This window comes from Melanotaenia boesemani, chromosome 12 (genome assembly GCF_017639745.1).
Source record: "Melanotaenia boesemani isolate fMelBoe1 chromosome 12, fMelBoe1.pri, whole genome shotgun sequence".
In the NCBI taxonomy this organism is placed as follows: domain Eukaryota; kingdom Metazoa; phylum Chordata; class Actinopteri; order Atheriniformes; family Melanotaeniidae; genus Melanotaenia; species Melanotaenia boesemani.
Genome location: NC_055693.1, coordinates 26,724,429 through 26,739,068, shown reverse-complemented (window position 1 = coordinate 26,739,068; position 14,640 = coordinate 26,724,429). Strand labels below are relative to the sequence as shown.

The following is a 14,640-nucleotide window of genomic DNA, read 5'->3' as shown; positions in this document are numbered from 1 at the left end:
AGTGTCTTGATCTGTTCACGATCAACATTGCGTGCAGCAGCAACCACAGCCTCCCAGACACTGTTCAGAGAGGTGTACTGTTTTCCCTCCCTGTAGATCTCACATTTGATGAGGGACCACAGGTTCTCTATGGGGTTAAGATCAGGTGAACAAGGAGGCCATGTCATTATTTTTTCTTCTTTTAGACCTTTTCTGGCCAGCCACGCAGTGGAGTACTTGGATGCGTGTGATGGAGCATTGTCCTGCATGAAAATCATGTTTTTCTTGAACGATGCTGACTTCTTCCTGTACCACTGCTTGAAGAAGGTGTCTTCCAGAAACTGGCAGTAGGACTGGGAGTTGAGCTTGACTCCATCCTCAACCCGAAAGGTCCCACAAGCTCATCTTTGATGATAACAGCCCATACCAGTACCCCACCTCCACCTTGCTGGCGTCTGAGTCGGAGTGGAGCTCTCTGCCCTGTACTGATCCAGCCACGGGCCCATCAAGACTCACTCTCATTTCATCAGTCCATAAAACCTTAGAAAAATCAGTCTTATGATATTTCTTGGCCCAGGCTTGACATTTTATCTTGTGTATCTTGTTCAGTGGTTGTTGTTTTTCAGCCTTCCTTACCTTGGCCATGTCCCTGAGTATCGCACACCTTGTGCTTCTTGGCACTCCAGTGATGTTGCAGCTCTGAAATATGGCAAAACTGGTGGCCAATGGCATCTTGGCAGCTTCACGCTTGATTTTCCTCAGTTCATGGGCAGTTATTTTGCGCCTTGTTTTTTCAACACACTTCTTGCGACCCTGTTGACTATTTTGAATGAAACGCTTGATTGTTCAATGATCCGCCTCAAAAGCTTGGCAATTTTAAGAGTGCTGCATCCCTCTGCAAGACATCTCACTATTTTTGACTTTTCAGAGTCCATCAAATCTCTCTTCTGACCCATTTTGCCAAAGGAATGGAAGTTGCCTAATAATTATGCACACCTGATTTAGGGTGTTGATTTCATTAGACCACACCCCTTCTCATTACAGAGATGCACATCACCTGATATGCTTAATTGGTAGTAGGCTTTCAAGCCTGTACCGGTTAGAGTAGAACAACATGCATAAAGAGGATGATGTGGTCAAAATACTCATTTGCCTAATAATTCTGCACACAGTGTACACCCTGATGCAAAAAACTTTAGAATAGAATAGAATAGAATAGAATAGAATAGAATAGAATAGAACAGGAGGTTCTCTATCAGTCTCCCTTCAAACACATATGTTATACACATATAAAGACTCACATCATTGCCTCTTGCTTGTTTCCATGGCGACAGAAGTGAGCTGTTTCTTTCAAAAAGGAACAGATTGTATGACTTCATCCCAACGTGCACATGCACACTGTGAGCTGATTAAATTCTACCATTTTAGCAGCAATTTCATGGTGCACTATACGGGTTTTGTGGCATGCGCAGACTAATTTTGTGTGCACAAATACGGGTTTCAAGTCTTTCTAATTGCTTGTCTTTTACAGACTCTGCAGGATAATATTTGAAGATGGCATGATCTCATCGTTTGTATTTACAGCTACCTTATTTGTGAGTAAAAAAAAACAGCTCAGAGATCTGAGTATGTAGGAGGTCAAGAGGACAAAATGCTACTGTCATTATCACAAATGTTTCCATTTATATTATTTTAGGTGTTCTGAAAGTGCAGTTCAGTACTTTGATCAGTTTTGGAGTTAAGGTGTTTATGATCAGTTAGAATAAGCCCATCTTTGAAACTAATTTAAGCAAGTCTTCAGTAGGGTGGTGAGCTTTACTTGGCAGCAACACCCATCCTATTACAGGGGTGTGCCACATTAGCACAGGCAGCAGCACAACACATTTACCATTTTTTTTCTAAGACTCCATGTTGTTGGAAGTCTGGGACCTCAAAACATTTTGACCCTCCATGCAGTTGCTCCTTGTGATTTGATCTGGACTCTGTGGTCATCATGTTCTCATGTGATATCGGCAGTTTTCTCACTTATACTGTATGTGCGCAACTTTCACTTCCTCCTCCACACGACAACCAAGCATGTGCAGCCAGACAGTGCTAAAGATAAACTGCTGCACTGAAGCTTCTTTATTTATCTCCTCTTTACAATTACTGATCAGCTTCCTCTGCTTCTCTTATACATACAGCAATATTCATACATGTCCTTATAGAATCCACACTAATGAATCTTTTTAATTTTTTATATACTTTTTATCAGCATAACTGATAAGTAAAATGGACCTGATTGTGATTTAAATTGTAGAGGTCTGTCTAGCAACGTGATACCATTTAATTTTGATCGATATGCTGGTTGAATTACAGAGTGTTGCTGCTTTATTTAGGCATGTCACTATTTTTAAAGGTGCAGCTGTCTTCAGACCAACTCCAAGGCATCAACAGCACACATGTAGACGCATGACTGAGCAAAGTTTTGAATAGATGCTAAAACACCTTCTTCCCGTCATTCTTGAAGGAAACAGACCAGTTTTGTTGTTGTTTTTACTGGTTTCAGTTACTGAAACGAAAAATTCAATGGGGAAACTGATTCTACTACAGTTTGCATTACTCTCCTCCTGTGCTCGATCAATAACACCACCAGTAGCCTAAACTGTCGATACACAGCAGAAAGGATCCAGGTCTTCATGTTTCTACCAAATTCCGACCCTACAATCTGAATGTTGCAGCTGAATGGAGACACATTAAACCAGCCAAAGTTTTTCCATCTACTATTGTCCAGTTTTGGTGAGTTTGTGTGAGTTTGCCTCTTTATTATCTCCAGCCAGTCTGCCTATTCTCCTCTGACCTCTGACAAGGCATTTTGGTCCAGAAAACTGCTGCTTACTGAATTTTTTCTATTTTTCAGACCATCCTCTGTAAACCATAGAAATGGTTGTGTGAGAAAATCCCAGTAGATCAGCAGTTTCTGACATTCTGAGACCATCCTGTCTGTCATCAACAACCATGTCACGTTCAAAGTCACTGAAATACCCTTTCTTCCTCATTCTGATGCTCAGTTTGAACTTCAGCAAGTTGACTTGATCATATCTACATGACTAGATACTCAGAGGCCTTGCTATGTGATTGACTAGTTAGATATAGTGTTAAGCAATTGAAGAGGTTTGCCTAATAAAATGGCTGGTGATATATATATATATATATATATATATATATACATACATATATATATCCGTCATTTGGGAATTATGTGATACTTCTGCCCACTTTTTATTGTAAATGAGTGAAAAGATTACTATAAAATCAAAGCTGAATACTGTTAAATGGCTGTTCTTGCATTAAGACTAATAAATCATTCATGTATCAATCCAGAATAATCAAGATATAAACAATAAAACAGTAATCTCTCAATAAATTACGAGAAAGAAAAAAAGGAATAAATGCACATTAAAAATATAAAATTAAAGGTTGTAGCTACATGATAAGAAACGAAACATAGATGCCTTTAAATATGTGAACGACACATAACATGGCTGTATAAAAAACATAATGAAGTTGGCCAGTTAAGTTATTATATTTTAAAAATTAAACATTTTCGGAAACATACAGAAAATATTTTCTTTTGAACTTTTATCTATTAAATGTTAAATATAGTGACTAATAAATGGTGAAATTACAGATTTATGCTTTTTATTTATTATTAAGACAAAAGTTTAAATAGATAAATAAATAAATTTCCAAACCTTTTTGAGATGTAAGATATTGTTGTTCACTAAAGTGTCACTACTTGATATTTTAGAAAAGAAATAGCAAAGTGCTTTTAATTACATCCATATTCTTGAGAGTTAAATGTCTTTTTTTCTATTTTGTCTAAACAAAAATTGATTCATTCCCATCATGTTTAATTAAGCTAACGGATGTGAATGTGCAAGTTGTTTCCACTTTAAAATATTAAATGCTGTGTTAACATATTTATTAGATATGGACTTTATTTAAATTCCCATTGTACAAAATGGTTTCCAAGGTTTAATATCCATTATTCATGTAGTGTCGCATTATGTAAAGTACTGGAATACCCTAAATGATTATGTTTGCTATTACCAGCTAACAGACACAACTCAGTGTCCATCCCATTAAATTCAAAATCTTGGTCCGGCTTTCCTGTATCCCCCAATCTTATTCATGGATTCATCATGATAAATTAAAATAATGACCTACTGGTCGGCTGCATTCTTGTCCTGGGTAGGTTCTACATTCATAACCAGAATTTATTCATTTTATGACTTTTTCTTTTACCACAGAACCTGTGTTGAAATGGTTCAAGGAAAGTCCTGGTTCTTTTAATTCTTTATGGTTAAATTAAATTAAATTAAATTAAATTAAATTAAATACAAGCCCTGTTACGCTTTGTCGTAAAAGTGCCGTAAAACGACCTGACTGACGACAGTCAACTCACTTTACGGATTTTCTGCGTTATCGAGCACTATGCGGCTGTCCTTGTAAAGATGTACCAGACATGTGAGTGTTTTCTGCGGTTTTCTCTCCTGGGTGGAATTATGAGTAATTGTTTCTGGCACGCTGCGTTTTCTCGTAACGAAGAGACACTGATTTATTTCCATGTTGTAGCAGCTAGCTAGCTAAGTGCAGTATAGCTAGATAGATAATGTGCGGCAAAACTTCTTTCAGGGGCCCAATGTAGTTTATAAATTACCATTTGTCACAACTAAAGACCGATAGAGTATTGTAATTTAAAGACTATTACTATAATTGCAATGCTTTTTATTATATTTATTTATGGGGCAATAAAACAGCGATGTGATTTCTTTCATCGCTGTAGCTGATGAGGTATAGAAATACAACATTTAACCACACTATAGCAGTAGCTAACAGTTGGATGGATCCACTGTTATTTTAATAAGTATTCTTTGAGTTAATTAATTGCTTGTTTCATTAAGATAAAAGTTCTGAAATAACCTCATATTCAGCATATGACGAAGCTTGTTTGTCCGATCACAGCTACATGTAATGGTGCACAGCTGAACATTTATAAAGCTGGAATTGTGACTATGGAACAATGCAATGACACCATTTCAAAGTACACTGACCCTATTTTTTATGCATATATTTGGAAAGAATGTTTTAATTTCGATATGTCTATAATAGGCCAATTTTGGCTGATAATATTGTTAAGGTTTGATTTTCAAGAATTCAAAATACTCCACAAAAGAACAAGTACCTGAGTTTACTTGGCCTTAAGAAATGCAACACTTGCACCCACACCCTCCATCACTACAGACAGATGACAAGAGAGCTCTTTCAAAGTAATAAGCTGCCTGCTTTAATGTTGGAAGCACAAAGAAAGGCTGTTTGAAACACTTACTTTTGTTCAGAAGACATTTATGATTTCTTAAGTACCAGCTCGCTAGAACACAGCTCCTCATATGTTGACTGACGACATAATAACATCACCCCTGTGCTTGCTGCTCTTCTCTGGCTTCCCATTTTTAAAGACTTGATTATTTGCTTTAAAAGCTCTAAATGATATGGCTCCATCTTATTTGTCAGAGCTGCTGCACCAACGTGCCCCAGTTAGACCTCTGAGGTCTTCCACTCAGGTCTTTCTGGAGATTTAAAAATCCAGGCTTTAAATCCAGGTATACCAGAGCTTTTTCAGTATCTTCCCCTTCACATCAAAGCTGTTCACACACCTCTTTGCACTGGCTTTTAAACACAATAGAGCTCAAAATTTATTTGAACTTTGTTTATGTTTAATCAGGTTTATAAAATGTATTATTTTCTTTAATTTTTTTTATTGTTTCTTGTAGCATTGTACAGAACCTTGGGTTACATGGGTTGTAGTAAATGTGCTATATAAATAAAATTGACATTGACATATGCTAGTCATGTATATTATATTTCAACAGATTTTAGGCAGATTTTGGTTTTCCATGGGCATAATCAGCTGCCGCTTTCCTCCTTAAAAAGGGGAGAGACTATCAATGCACACCAGTTATTGTAAATTGATTAAAATGAACAGGGTAAAAGAAATGTCTAAAGATATTCCCACTGTTTGACATTCCTGGCTCAGTTTTGAAGCCTTTAATGCAGGCCAGACTGAACGAATCTTTGTCCCTCACAGATGTCACCTACTGAAGCTATCTGACACAAAATTGGAGAAGGCCACAAACACAGTATGGCATCTCGATTCCTCAAGTACTCTGTACTTCTTCAGAAGTACCGGACTCCGCTGCTCATTACAAGCTGCAGTGGAGTCTTTGCAGCCAACATGTTCTACCACGTTTGCCCTGACTTGTCCTACCGCCAGCTCTATCAGGCCTGGTACAAAGGAGAGCCAGTGGTGCTGTCGGAAAAGCTGGAGAAGGTGTTTCATCAGGTAGTGTGTATGCAGACTTAGACTTCATTCACAGAACACAAAGTTTGGACTGCAGAGTTTTAAAGTGGCAACAAAACCAACTTTCAATATTTTTTGTTGTTATAGGTCCTGAAGGATTACGGCATCAGCTCATCCAAGAATTTCTCTGCCTTTGCCTCCTTTGGGTTCCACCCTGTTGGTGCTGGCATCCCTTGGCTTCCTGCTGGGGCCCAAATAGGCATCCCAGCAAACTTCAACAGCACCTCCGGCGACCCGAGTGGCATTACAAACCGCAACATTTTCATTAACGGCAAAACCGTGGACTGGGACAGCAAAGCCGGTTCTGCTCTGAAGGACGCTCTGGTGTTTTCCTCAGAGGCACAGAAGTTTGCATTAGCACGAGAAGTGGCCCGCTTACAATCTGGAGGACCTGTTTTGGGTGCTGCTGTCGCCCCGATCTGCCTGGGTGGGGTCTGGCTGTATAGCGTGGTGCTGAAACAGGTGTTCAGGCTGCATGCTGGGCCTGCACTGTTTCGCGGTGTTGCAAACATTGTGGCGCTGACCATCGGAGCCATTTCATACTTCCTCACGTCAGACGCTGTGAGCCAGTGGATCGATTACAGCTCGGACCGGCGTGCGGCTGGATTGTCCAAGGAATATGCCAAAGGAGGGGTCGAGTTTTATGATAAGATCCTGTCCAGAAACAAGATGCTGCGTGCACTGATGGGGCAGAAAGGAGAGAAAATATACGCACCCAGTGGGAACCTGTTTCCTGCTCACATCCTTCAGCTGAAACACACACCGTATACATCCAGGAGGGAAGGCATCCTTGCTCTGCTAAAAGAGGAAAAAGCCTGAAACAAAAGCTTGTATTGGGTATTAAAACCAATGTTTTATGGCCTGGAAAACTTATCTGCTTGTCTTTAAATGGGCAGAAAATGGCTGAGCATTTTTGTTTAGACTGAATACTCCTTCCAACGGAAGTAACAGGTTTCCAAAGAAATATGTCATCCTGAATCTGCTAAATCTCAGTTTCGTGTTTGAGCTTCTCTTTAGTTTTTATCAATTTAAATTAAAAAGATCAACTTTTTCCGACTTGGGTTGTCATTTCTTTAGTGTCTTTTCCGACTTGTCTTTATCTAGCAAAGACAAGAGGCTAACAAGCAGACATGGTGGACTAATAGTTTTATTCCATGTAAGTATATGTTGAGTAGACTAATGATAATTCAAGGAAAAGAATAGGTCACTCCTAATTATTCCTGCATTTTCACACATTTGGTATAATAATTGATGCAGTGAACTAATTTTATTTTTATTTTGTTTAATTTTACTTTGTTTTAAATAAATTTTATCAAGCTTGATTTTTTAGCTGTTGGTAACAGTAATGTTGAGAAGCAACCAAAGTTCAGTGTCCAGTTAAACTGCACTCTTCACCGGGAAGAGTAAGACACAGTCAGACCTGAAGTGAGTTTTTCTTGGTTTTATAGAAGTTACACTGAAGCAGTTGTGTATTGCCCATAAGCTGAAAACGCAAACACTTCAGTAACCTGTGGCAAATCACTGGTATTAATGAAGTAACAGTGGCGGAAGAGTATAGGTCTTGGATGCAAGGCGCCCCCTGCTGGCTGCACAGTGTAAACACTTAAGCTCAGGATGATTCTGTTCAGTTAGAGCCACCCCCTAAACCTGGCCTTCTCCCACTAGAGGAGCTCCATAAATTCCAGACTCCTCTCTCTAGGGTGCTCCACTGATTGACTGGAAAACTCTTTTGTCCCTCGTGCCATCAGGCTGTATAATGCAGCCACTTCATGGAGGAGCAAGAGAGGAGAGCTGACATGTCCTAAACATTGTCTTGTAGTGCCTTAACTCCTGCAGTTTTACTATCTATCTGTCTATCTATCTATCTGTCTGTCTGTCTGTCTGTCTAGCTGATGAGCCTTATCCAGGCAAACACAGGAAGTAGACCCTTCGCCATAGCTAAGGTGGCATGTCTGTGCATGCGGAAGTACAACACATGAGAATTGTCTGGAGAATTTAGGCAGCTCTGAAGACAGAAGGGGGTTCAACCCTGTGGTAGATAAAGTGGCCGGTGAGTGTACTGTACTGCGGCGAATCTCAACCTTTTTGAGCCGCAACCCCCAAGATCACATAAGGTGGTGTTCACGAAAAAAAAAAAAAAAAAAGAATGAAAGAAAACAACAAGAAGTGTTATTTCGATCATAAGCCTGACTTAACATCAGCGGGCGCTGACGGGACTGTAAGATTCTCTATGGTATTATCTAATATGGGAAACTTTTTTTTTTTTTTTTGTACTTATTCTGCCAAGGGAAATCATGAATGGTGCTGTCAGGTCCCTGAGGAGTGATGAAACATTTAAGTAAAGAAAGCCAGGAAGTGAAAAACAATGACAAAAACTCCACTTATTTTATTTTTGTTTTTATCACCACGCTAAAAAAAATATAAAGAGCAGCATTTAATTTCAGGATTTTTCTAGTTATTGTAGAATATTATATTATAGTATATCTTGTGCTTATCCTGCTTTACTGTTGGTGTTGTATTGCTGCTGGTACCCAAATTTCCCTGAGGACTCTCCAAAGGGATTAATAAAGTATTTCTATTCTATTCTATTTTATTCTAATATCCACAAACCTTTGTAAAAACAGTAATTATTGGAGCTGCATTCTGCCAAAAAAAAGTACTTCTCTAATGCTAATTGTGTAAGCACAATTTCTGGATTATCCTATTATTTTTAAGTGTTTACATCTATCTATCATGATGGATAGATAAAAATAGTTGAACATAAAATGTTTACAGAAGCTGAATGCTTATCTTACATTTAATGTTCAACTTTAAAAGTGGGTCAAATCCTGGAATCTTCCCTTGTGAGACATTCTATGAACGTAGAGCAAACATGTTGGAGGTTAATAATGGTAATACTCTCGTCTTCATCTAATGTTTGTTCAAAGTCCATGCATGGAAAAACATCAAATTTTACTCAAACAATAAATAGGAATATAGTTGAATTCCTTGCACAAAGAGTGACACTAGGAGCCATCATGATCCAAATAAACTACTTGGTGATAAAAATCTGAATTTGCAGCTTATAGTGATTCAGAACTCATCGTGTAGCACTTATATTCCCCCAAGGTCATCAGTCTGCATATTAAGGAGGTTCAGATAGTGTGTTTTAATTACATTTCCAATCTTGGACCCTGTGGGCTGAGCTAAATATAGAAGAAAGTAATTAATTATGTTGCAGATAGACGTTTTTTATTGCTCCGCTGGAGTACAGACCAATGAAGCGGAAATTCAGATGGCAATTTTTCACTCTTAGGTCAATGAGATCAGAGTTACAAAGCATGTTTTCTAATGGATATATAAATGAATAGACAAATAAACAAAATATAAGAAGCGTGAAGCTGAGAGGACCTACATCTTTACAGTCTGTTTTTGTAATTTGAAGCCTGGGTGTATCAGTCCCCAGTAGCATGCATATATCCCCTCTGCATTAGTGCCCTTGAGCAAAATGTGGGATTTGTTCCAGTGTCATGGTTTTGCTGCAGATAGTTGGCTTTGACACACTGCTCTCTAACTGGACTGCTTCCACATTTTTTTCTAACTAAAAATCTATTGGGTCATACAGGGGAGAAAAAATGTTGTAGAGAAATGAGGAGATAAGAGTTCTCCATTCAAAGAACTTCGAAACTATAGCTCAACTCTATAATTTTTCCAACTACAAAGTGGCTTTTACAATGTGCATACCAACAACACTGGGGTTATTATGTTGTTTTCAACACTCCACTTCATCAATTTACCTCATTGTATGCCCTGCAGAACTATCTGCACAATGGGCCATTGTGATGTTGCAGCTTGTTCCTTTTTGATCCACTTGAGGTCAGTGCAACTACAGTCTCACAGTCTTTCTTTGAACACTATTCATGAATGACCAGGCAGCATATTCATTAAGCTTGAATGGATACGTTTGGGCTTGAAATTATATGAAATCGTATTAGGAAATAATAATATTTTTTAAATGATTACATCCACTTTGAAAGTGGAGGATTTGTATAAATTTTTTGCCAAATACAGAAAGCTATATAAAAGTAAATTCAAGACTTATTTGTATTTGAATGTTTTCTATTTTATGAATAAAAAGAAAAACAAGAAATAGGGGTATATCTGCATTACACCTTATATATCCCATCGATATTTAGTAAACTAGTAATATTCTTTTAAAATATAACAGCTTAATATTTCCTTTGGTCGTTTTTTTTATTATTATTATTTTTTATTAAAAATCGGTCCAAAAAAAAAAAATGCATTTAAAGCTGGGAATATTTTTCAGGTCTACCTGCTCGGAAAGAGCGCGTCTCCCGCTGCATGGCCCCGCCCCTATACGTTACGTTTGCGCCATTACGTAGGTGTACAGATCGCTACTGTGCTGCAAGGCAAGCAGGCAGGCAGGCAAAGCAGCTGCAGAGGGATCAGGGAACGTTGGCAACAACGGGCAGATCCATGTTGGGAAAGTCAGTCCCGAAAGAATCTGCCTGTTCTGTGAATTGACACTTTTCATGTCTAGCCTCTTTATCGACCACACATTGCTTGTTTTTTACGCATGCGTGGGATTATATTTCTCATTCTCTCGACCTGAAATGACTGCTAGGCGCCGTGTCTAGCCAATGGTTACTGCGGGGGCTCCTGTCTTGTGGATTATCCGTCGTCGCCGAGCCAGTCGCATGGTTGAGCCCGGAGGAGGCCCCTCTCTCCTGGATGGATGTGTGTGAAGCAGCGCCGAGTGCCGAGTACTGATGTAGACGGTGATAATGATGATGCTCGGGTTTCATCGGCAGTGGGCGAACTGATCTTGGATGTTCGGGCTATATCGCCCCTACACAAAACATTTTCTCACACAGCAACAAATATATTCCTTAAAAGCTGGACGCCCCTGGAGCAGTTTATGACGGTAAGAAAAACACTCATTCACAGGCCATCAGTTTTTTTCCCACCCCACCACAGCCAGTTGACGTTAGCTAGCTAGCATAGCGCTGTCACTTTTATCTAAGTTGCTCACTCCTCGGCTAATATGGCTAATATTGCCAAATTACACGAGGAAACGCTGTTCCAAAGAGCCTATTATGCAATTACACCTGTGTCTGTTTGAATGTAGTCTCCCAACAGCAATAAAAGGGGCACTGATATTCACTCTTAAATCTATAATCTCAATAGCCAGGGGTTGTGTAGCCTGCTTGTTAGCTAGCTGTTTCTTAGCCCATTCAATATATCTCGCGTTTTAATTTACGTCGTCACAAAACGGGAGCTAATCTAATGTGCACAACATTGGCTCGAATATAAAGATGCATTTAGGAGAAAGAACTTTGTCGTACTCCACTGGTTCGACTTAAAATATATTCCAGTTAAATAGGTCGTAGACAGCTCATTCATTGGACACTATACAATAAGCTGTTTAATGACGGACTCCAGTTAGCGTTCAGTGGAACCAGTGCGGCGTTACCAATGTTACGGATGTGGCTTTAAAAATGGCATGCCTACGTCGTTTTAATATGAATTATTATTGATATTATAATGAATTTGGTGTCCGTGTTGCTTTATTGGGTCAGAGTGTTTATTTGAATGAATTTCAAGTTGTGAAAACAGACGGGTGTGCGGTTGGATCATTGAAAAGTAAATAATTGGAGCCTGTTTGCACTGCTCTCATATTCTTGCCAAATTCTGGAAATCTCACACTAGAGAGGGCCTGTATGAATAAGCTGCTTATGGAGACCCTGCTTTTAGTTGTCCGTGCATTGAATGGGAATAAATATCTTGCGAAGGAAATATCCAAACGATGTGTTGGTGGAGAAGTTCATTATTTGGTGTTTCGTTCTGGATGTGAGGGTTTGCTGTGATGAGGCGTCCTCTTTTTTTTCGATGACGTAATCTCCCAACATCCGTGCCACATCTTTCGGGTCGCAGTTGGTTCCTCTGCTGCCTGCTGCTTGCCAGTCTGCTGCCGCTGCTGAGATCATATGGACCCTGCTACGTCCTGTTTGTCTAGCCTCTATGCACCCCCACCCCCTCTTTTTTTTCTCTTTCTCGTCCTTTTCGCCATCTTACACTGCTACATGACTATAAACTCATGTCGCAATTAGTCTTGAACAGGATATCTCATCCTGTTCATGCAAACCAATAAACTGTCAATGAAATGCAGCAGCTGGAATCAGTGCTCTGCAATACCAAAATGTGGCTGGGAATCCCCAGGGATTCCTGGTGGTGACATCAGAATTGTGTGCATCTTGTTCCATTTTACCTTCTGACTCATCTGACACCGTGAATTATTCCTGCAAGGCTTTTTCTACACAATTTAATAACAAAACTTACCAGATGGAACTCAAGAGATTGTGTTTGACCTACTGTTTTTTGCTGGTCTGACCTGAATTCATGAGGGAATGCCAGTGTGAGACTGATGGGAATTAGGTCTGCCATGCTGCATGTTCTTATTGAGGACATCATTCCATGCTGTTAATTTCCACCGTATCATTTGCTAAGATGAGGATTACTTTGCAGTTCAAAAGTACTTGTTACATGAAAAGCCCTTAGTTTTGTCACTGGAAGTAAAAATATGCAACTGCTGCACTGAAATTGGATAATTTTATTGTAAATGAAAGCACTCTGAAAGCAAAGATGAAACTTTGAGATGGGGTTTGAGTAAAAATATGAGAGCAGTGCTGTGGTGATGTCAGGACTTAAACGCAACTAAATAAGGATGAGCAAAGTATGTTTCATGAAATAAAAATGGACCCTTTAACATTTTTATTTTTACACACATTATAAATTCATAAATTGTGTGCTGAGGATTCTGGGTTGAACTTCAGATGTGCTCCTTTTGCTCTGCTCAAGTCCTGCGTTGCAGGGGTGGATGGGCTCAGCTGGTGAAGATTAAATTGCCTGTGGCAACAGCCCTGGTTTACTTGAGTGGCCCACCTGAACCTGCCATCCCCATAGTGCACTACAGAATTGTTAGAATAAAACAGAGATAGATAAAGAGGAATAGATAGTAAAAAGTGAGGGTGAGAAGTGAAGAAGAGAGAAATACAAAGGGTAGCAAAAAGAGGAGGCACAGGTGTGGCAAGGATAATTGGGATAAACTGCACCTACTAACAAGGGGAGTCCTTTGGGAGTAACTTAGAAGTCAGATAGAATTAGATCTCAGGATGCCTTCTCAGATTTAACAATGGATATGATGAAGAGACAGTTAAGTAACCTTAACACATATACATACACACACGCATCTTCTGGACTGTTATGCAAGATGAGCTGAGGAGGCTTTGAGGTATTAAGGATAGAGATTTCTAAGATTTCTACTTTCTTCTGATATAACGGCTCTATTCTGGATTGGGATTGCACTTGTGTTTGCAAAATACTAAATCTTAACAAAAATGCCTGTGCTGTGGCCATATAGCAACTAGCTTCTTTTTACCCAAATAAAAATAGTTAAATTTGTATTATAAACTGGTTCTTTTGGACTAAAAGAAAACCTGTCTTACCTAGCTGTTTTTTGCCTACTTCTTTTTTTTTTTATCATATTATGCAGATGAGCTCATAGAGTGTGAGCCAAGACCAAAGGCTGCTGTTGGTGTGTGGGTAGACATTGGGTGGTGGTGTTACCAAAGATGCCAGCATGCAAAACTGAAGCGGAGCGTCTTTGTTGCCAGAAACGAGGCCCTTTGGAAACCATGTGTAGAAGAATAGAAAGAAAGAAAGTAGTTCTATGTAAAATTTTTGACAAGGTCTGCTGCAAGTATATTTCTTTTCCATCGTCATGCCATTATCCTAGACAACAGGGAACTGTAGATGAGATGCTAAAAGTCGAAAACCTCCTGCTTAAACATCATAAACTGGCTGACACGTAAAAGAGTTGTCAAAGGCCGACCTTTGTTCTTGTGAGTTTTTAAAGGCTGAGATGTTTATACGCTGTGGGATGGGCTCGAAGCAGAGCAGCATTAATACAAACAATGTGAAGCGGGTCTTCAGCAAAATCATTGGATAAAGCCAAGAAAGCAGAATTAATGTCCACTGCAATTTCCATGTTGTCTCATAATCACACAAAATCAGATTGATGTGATCTATAGGTGATATCTGTGTAACCTTCAGTCTTTTTTTTTTTTTTTATTTGCTGCTTCTTGTGTATCTTCTCAGTTTTATCCTTTTCTTTTTCTTTCTATCTTTGCCTTGCAGCCTATTTGGTGTTGGTCTAAGGTTGGTGAGGCACACCCTCACTCTCAGCTTGATACTCTGCA

The 14,640-nt window shown here is 39.2% G+C and overlaps 2 protein-coding genes across 4 annotated transcripts in view; both read left to right on the top strand.

The window, feature by feature from the left end:
* Window positions 1–4,411: 4,411 nt before the first annotated feature.
* Window positions 4,412–7,433, top strand: tmem177 (transmembrane protein 177). Of its 3 annotated transcripts, none has more exons than XM_042002109.1 (3): window positions 4,412–4,488; window positions 6,107–6,364; window positions 6,470–7,433. In XM_042002109.1, the coding sequence occupies exons 2-3, from the start codon at window positions 6,164–6,166 to the stop codon at window positions 7,199–7,201; spliced, it is 933 nt and encodes a 310-aa protein (XP_041858043.1). In that variant the 5' UTR covers window positions 4,412–4,488; window positions 6,107–6,163; the 3' UTR covers window positions 7,202–7,433. The 3 variants fall into 3 exon arrangements, with proteins under 3 accessions (XP_041858043.1, XP_041858044.1, XP_041858042.1); XM_042002110.1 differs by having other exon boundaries at window positions 4,422–4,488; window positions 6,110–6,364; XM_042002108.1 differs by lacking the exon at window positions 4,412–4,488 and adding an exon at window positions 5,538–5,624 and having other exon boundaries at window positions 6,110–6,364.
* A 3,350-nt stretch (window positions 7,434–10,783) lies between these two features.
* ptpn4a (protein tyrosine phosphatase non-receptor type 4a) overlaps window positions 10,784–14,640 on the top strand; it is a 77,542-nt gene continuing 73,685 nt past the window's right edge. Inside the window, exon 1 of the mRNA XM_042002102.1 lies at window positions 10,784–11,306. The gene's annotated coding sequence lies outside the window, so the exon portion shown is untranslated. The remainder of the gene's footprint in view (window positions 11,307–14,640) is intronic.